Source organism: Penaeus monodon, chromosome 6, assembly GCF_015228065.2.
Source record: "Penaeus monodon isolate SGIC_2016 chromosome 6, NSTDA_Pmon_1, whole genome shotgun sequence".
In the NCBI taxonomy this organism is placed as follows: Eukaryota; Metazoa; Arthropoda; class Malacostraca; order Decapoda; family Penaeidae; genus Penaeus; species Penaeus monodon.
In genome coordinates this window covers 12,026,947-12,033,699 of record NC_051391.1, presented here as the reverse complement: position 1 = coordinate 12,033,699, position 6,753 = coordinate 12,026,947, and the positions used below count along the sequence as shown (strand labels likewise).

The 6,753-nt window shown below is 36.4% G+C and overlaps 1 protein-coding gene across 10 annotated transcripts in view; it reads right to left on the bottom strand.

The window, feature by feature from the left end:
- Positions 1–1,945: 1,945 nt before the first annotated feature.
- The window catches only part of LOC119574214 (serine/threonine-protein kinase Genghis Khan-like), a 42,180-nt gene continuing 37,372 nt past the window's right edge, over positions 1,946–6,753 (bottom strand). For 6 of the 10 annotated variants that reach the window (XM_037921362.1, XM_037921358.1, XM_037921363.1 and 3 more), the window contains 4 exons: positions 5,803–5,968; positions 5,503–5,629; positions 5,194–5,333; positions 3,622–4,963 (listed from right to left, as the gene is read on the bottom strand). In XM_037921362.1, coding sequence (XP_037777290.1) covers positions 4,844–4,963; positions 5,194–5,333; positions 5,503–5,629; positions 5,803–5,968 — 553 coding nt within the window. In that variant the 3' untranslated portion in view covers positions 3,622–4,843. Of the gene's footprint in view, positions 4,964–5,193; positions 5,334–5,502; positions 5,630–5,802; positions 5,969–6,753 lie in introns of those variants that run through there. The other 4 variants (XM_037921355.1, XM_037921365.1, XM_037921361.1 and 1 more) reach the window with 4 other exon arrangements.

Below are 6,753 nucleotides of genomic sequence, written 5' to 3'. Positions count from 1 at the left end.
TCAAGCAATAGTAGTGTTGCCAGACAACACACAAAAAAATCTGAAAATTGCATTTAGATTTTACATTATTTTTCAGAAGTCGGTTGTATCTCCAAGTGAATATCCATTGAGCAACATGTATGCTATGCCACAAAATGATACAGTAGTGTGGCTAGTTCCTTTCCTCCCTGACTTTGGCCCCAGCATGCAAATGCCAATACTTACTGAACCTGTACTCACAAAACCAGTGTTTTATGATTGAGCTATATCTCTGTTCTTCCTGCTCACTTTCATTGAAATCTAAGTCCCACTAATGCATTAACTGCTTTGTATAATTTAGTATTATAATAATACATTCTATTTCCACTGCTATAAAAGTTTTTATGAGGCTATTTTTTTCCAATTTTCACCTGTAGTATGGATCAGACTTGGTATACTAGAAGTATTTAGAAGGCAGGGCAGTAGAAAAACAGCTTCTAGTAATGGTTAATGGTTAAAAGCAAGATAAATGTGCTAGACATCTAAGGTCATGTAGCACTATAGTTAATGTTAGGGAAGGGTGGTTGAGTTAGTGATTAGTTGTCTAAGCTGGGCAAAGGAATTGGTGAGTGAAAGGGTTAGAGTAGGGTGTGGTAAGGAGTTAGATTAGATGGAGGATATGTATGCGTTAGGTAACTAAATCAGGGGAATACCGTGCCCATGGCTCCCTCTGGCCGTTCAGGACTGGCACAAAGTCAGCCTTTCATCCTTTCAGCACGGCTCTCACACCTTAGGAGGTGGATAGCAGAAGGGTTTGGTGAAGGGACAGAAACGAAAAGTGGGAAGGAAAAAAAGACCATGCAAAATTAGTTGAGCCGAGGGCTGAGTCCCAAGGTTGGGGAGTTCCCCATCATTGGGTCCCAGTCTCCGCCTCCTAAGCCCCCCCCCCCCACGACAACAACGGGCAAGGGATTGGGGGGAACAGCTTCTAGTAACTTTTTTTGTTACTTTAGTTTTGTAATATCCATATTTATTAACTTTTAAATTCCTAATATTGCCAAGAGTATTCATGAATGCCCTTTATCAGTATAAATGTATTTAGTTTATTTCCCACACACCATTTACTACATTAAAGATATAACCAAACCATTTTTTTTTTTTTTTCCATTGATTTTGCAATTGTACCTACATATACAATGATTGTTATTGAAAAATTTCTGCCACATCAACATCTAAGGTCATTAGTGGTATATTCAAAATAAAGTGATCTGCATTAGGCTTGGGAGCAAAGCCCCCAGGTAAGGAAGTGCTATATCAAAACATCAAAAGTCATATGGCGCTATGGTAAATTACAGTAGCGAAAAGGTTTAGGAACAAGTTAATGATTAGGGTAAAGTTGTAGGTTGAAAAATAGTAGAGGGTGGCGTGAAAGGGTAGAGAGGGGGAGCTGATGGGGTATAGTACAAAGTAAAGGTTGATGAAAAGGAAAAGGGAAGGTGGAGGAAAACAGACCATGCAAAATTACTTAAGGACCAAGGTAGGGGTGATCCACCACATTGAGATTCAGGCCCCATCTCCCAAGCCCCCCATGACAAGAAGCAAAGGATTGGGGAGACAAACATGAATGATCCCTATTTTGTTTTAGTTCCATATAGTTAATTTTATTGCTTTATTTTCTGTCTATATGGCTTCTCTGTAACACATGTATTATGCTCCTTTATAATTTGGTTTAAGGATTCATATTCAAAAACAAGTTTGTCCAAAAGGTAACAAAATGCAATTAGTGCATTAAGGCAAAAAATTGTAATTTTAACCACAGATGAGACAATTCTTGAAGATGAATGTTCTCTAGATGAAATGATTAATCTGAACAAAAAAAATTTGATTCACATAATAGAGAGATTAATTCTTCCTGCTGATCTCTTGTAGCAGAAAGTGAACTTTTTTTTCCAGCTGAGAAAATTAAGGAGAAAATCAAACGCCCAAATTTTCACCCATAGTAATATTGCCATATTTCTAAAAATGTCTATTTTACAAAAGCTAGTATACACAGGGCCATTATATCATGGCCTCTCAAATCATAAATTACAAACTACAATACACAGAGTTGAAATATGAATTTACATAATGTCAGAATTCATAAATTTCTTGAACAGAATCACTAGGGTAACATATTTACAATATTGTACTTACAAAAAAGAAAAAAAAATATTGATAAGACTTGTGACAGCATACATTGCTTAAGTATTTTTTATGAAAAAGTATGAAGTACAGTTGAATGCCTAATAAATTAATGGACATTAATTTAAATACCCTTGACAAGATTTCCAAGTCAGTGATAACAGAAGCAGCATTTGCTACATTGATTGGCAAGAACACTAAAAAATTATTGCTTTATACATAAGCAACTAATCATAATACTTGCAGACAGCTACTAAATTCCTGAACAATCAATCAATTTCTATTGATATCTATACTCTGTTGGAAACAACAGTTGAACCAACATCAACTGCTGGAATCATGAGGGAAGGAGGGGGTTAAAAGTCTGTTTGAGAAATGATTCCATCGCTCAAGAATCGTGATGTCTAAAGCCCAATTATGATATCAAGGCAATTCAAAGCTTATGGCAAAATCTGAATTATTGACCAAAGGGCCTTAAAAACCTAAAACAAGTGGGCACATGACAATCCTGCAGCGATGTTTTCTACCTGGAATCTTCACCAGAACCACACCAAACAGTCAGGAGGTCAACTTCCTGACCTGACCACGTAACTAGGGACCACTAAGGCAAGCTCCCCTAACACAAAACTATTTATCAAGAATAATTTATGATGAAGTTCAGTGGATCTGTGCCATTGTTTATTACACAATCAAAAATGGCTCAGCAATTGTAGACATAGAAATTTCTCACACAAGAACCTTTGGCTCAGTTACCAAGTGTCACAATTACAACCTTAAGTCAGATCTAGTTCTGGATCACACTGACAAGGAATGATTCTCTGCAAATTATATAAATAAAGTTCTTTCTGGAGCAGTTTCTGAATAACAGTCCTGTAATTCCATGGGTGTGGCTGTATGGATCCCTATCACTTTGTTTCACCTCTCACTGATTTCTGTTGTTTACCTTCATGCAATTTTCAAGCTGCTGTATTATGCACACACAGTGCCTTTTTGCTCTTTAGTGAAATTTCTATGTAAAACAAAAAATATATATACAGTATACATATATTTTCTTATTCACAATTCCACTGTTTTAAGAAATGAGTATCTGATTTACTGATCTGGAAGAAATTTTACCACAGTAAAGGCCATTTTTTTCTTTTCTTTTTTTATTATTATTGGTGGAGTAACACAAGCCAACTATCTTCTGCTAAAGAGTCAACACTTTCTGCTTATTTGCTGCATAGACACTGTAATTCACACAGATTTTATTTTGAAGAGCCATTTACTAAGCTATTGTCTAAGATTTCCACCTTCACACATCTGAGCCACAATCCCTCTTACTTGTTCCTTTTATTTCTTTTATATATTTTTAAAGAAATGGCAAATTTCAGCAGAAGTGCCAGAGATTAAACCATGAAGAGGCATAGAGGATACAGCCACTGCTTTTCCAGCTCAACTTTTAGCAATAAAGTCATATTTTGCTGGAAAATATAAAGAACATTCAAAACACTGTACTTAACCTTCAGTTACACCTACATAATAAGTTCTCTGTTTTTTTTCCAACCCCACTAAGACTGGGATCACTTGCAATATACACTACAACAGCACTACATTCGGCCCAACACACTGAACACTGCACCGGTGTGACTCATCCTTCCAACCACAGTAAAGGTATTAAGTATTGCTACAATGCTTGCCCTCACAGCACCTAAATTTTAACAATTGTGCCCTCATAACAAATTTTTACACTCACTAAATATTTATCTTTTTCCTTTTTAAATTCTGTTTCTTTGGGCTTGGAATTCAAACACTTAATAGTTAAAGAATGACTAGCAGAGGCTTTTGAAGAAAAAAAAACAACCATTTATAATATGTTTGGAACAATAGATATGACCCAATTTCAATATATCATTAACAAAAAGGATCTCATATATAACAGATGCATTATCCAAAATTCAAATTCATTATTCCAATATATATTACAGGACAATCTAAGCACCAACAGGTAGCCTGAAATGCTTCACCAGCTGCCTATTTTCGAAGCTGTAACTCTTCTGGAATATGCCAATGTTATTAACCATTACTTGCACGATAGCAGCAGCAACCACTTATCTACTCCTTAAGCAGCTGTTTAACAGGACCTAAAAATTTAAGGGCCTCTTATTCACCTGTAAAAGGTAAGTCTTCCTACATCAATCTGAGTTACAAATGAATTACTGAGACAGGCAGTTTTACAATTTATGAACTACCATACAAGTAATCTAAGAGGAATTATAACCTATAAGAGATAACTTCTTTTTATCATTAACACATTTCAGTTTGATTAAGTATTGCCACTAAGTATCGTAGAATTAGTTGGTGCCCTAATAGTTGACACGGACCAAGACTCACAGCTTCAGAAGAAAGGTTCCCCTTCATTTTGATTTGTGAAAAAAGTGTAAATCATAGTGTTATGGTTACATGGTGTGACAAATTGTTGTTGCAGCACTGTTTTTCATTAAATATTCAATTATTTAGCTTAAAAATATGAAGTCAGAGAGAAAGAAAAATGTTTTTAAAAATTGTACATATCCATAATGAGAACAAATTTTTAGACATTGTTTGAGCAGTTGATTCCATAATGTTTTGAAAAGCAATTGCAATGAAGAAACAGTCGCAGCAGCCCATAACTGCTAGCCTGTGAGTGCCCTGCTCATAGCCGCTCTCCAGGCCAAACGAATCCCTATGAGTCATAGGATGATGAATGGTGATCTGGGGGACGGCCAGGTGAAGGAGGAGAGGAGAGGTTACTGCTGGTGTTGGATGCAATGGAGTGGCGCGGGGAGGTGTCGCCACACTCCTGCTGTGAGGGGAAGGATAGGAAAGGAAAGAAAAGAAGTATCATTAGTCAAGATCATTACATGAGAATACATTAAAACAAAACAAAACAAAACAAAAAATTCCATCATCATAATGACTTTTGCCTAAAATACAACATTCATTCAGTTCAATTCATCTCAACATAAATTACCTATAAAATCTGTTTATTATGCCATGCATCCTTTGGGAAGAGTTTCTCTTCGCTTATCTTACCTCCTGCAGTTGATGAATTATCTGGTGCCGGGGCTCCTCAGGCGAACGCTGAGGTGGCAGGTGTTGTGGGGCTGCAGAGGGGGGTAGTGGGGGCATGCCTGGCCGACGACCAGAACCTGGCATGGGAGGTGGGCCACTACCTGTAATGCCATTGTCCACATCTTTAGTAAAATTGCAATGTAACTTAAATATGCTAATATACACACATTTACCATTATACTGTCTTAAAATTTGGAAATAGCACTACTATAGTAAAAAAAAAAATAATAAATAAAAAAATAAGGGTGCTTTGTATATGTAAACACTAACCATTGTGAACATTAGAATAATGTGGCTGGGGAAGTGGTTGATGGCTGAAGGAGCGTCTCGGTGGTTCTGGTCCCTGTGGTAATCTTGGTGGGGCTAATTTTCCACTAGTCTGTAGCATGCTGCGTACCTACATTTAGGTAGAAAACAGGCGATAAATTTAATGATGAATACATGGTGCAACCTTATATAATTACAAATCCTGCAAAAATAATAATAATAATACTAATATAATAATAATAATAATAGTGAATAAATAAACAAAAAGATGACTGAGAAACCCCAAACATCAAACATACTAACCCTATGGATGGACTGTTGTGAATGGGGTGTTCTCTGATCAGCAGCAGCGTTCAGTCGTGAGGGCAGGTCAACCAGTCGCTGAATCTCTATGCTATCTCCAGGGCCCATATGGCTTATGTGGTTGAAATTGGTTGGGCCAGAAATCAGCTTACTACGACGGTCAGTTCTGGGGAGAGGCACAGAAATGGATTAGTTTCTTGAATCTAGAAAATACATATCGTCTTGAAAAGGCCAGCTGATATTACAGACAATGAAATTCATACAAGGATCTTTCCAACTTAAATGACACAGATAAAAAGAAAAAGAAAATAAGTACACTGACAGAACAACAGTGATGAAGATCACTAATATTTTTATGTACTGAATAGGGATCTCAACCTATCAACACCTACTGAAGTATTCATTACTAACAAACATATTGATTGTACAAAGACATATGCCTGATATTCGTCAAGAGACAAAATGTAAACATCATAACACAAAGATTAAAAATTACTTAAGCACTTAATATAAACACAAATTCATTATATTCACTCATGCTTGTAAAGTCATTTGTAAAAGTTATGAAATGCAAACTGCTAAATATTTCAGAACATCAAAAGAATTTTAAAAGTAATAAATAAATATTGCAAGAGGAACAAACACATCTTAGGGGAGGAGGCACTGCCAGTTGCCAAGAGTAATAAAAGTACTGTATTAACTAAGACAATCACATCTTATATTAGTAAACTGCAAAAGAAACCTCATAAAACCAGGACGCCAAAAAATGAGGTAAAGGAACTACATGGCACACCAAAATGGTCTTCGTTATCAAGAGACAATGATCAAAGACATTTAGAGAGCAAGTTAAAGCCATGTAGTCTGGTGGGTTAAAGAGGGGCAGCTACTGCAGGCGTGCCTCTGAGGTCATGTTGTCTAATTGTCACGCCTAATCAATGCCAGAAAGCTATC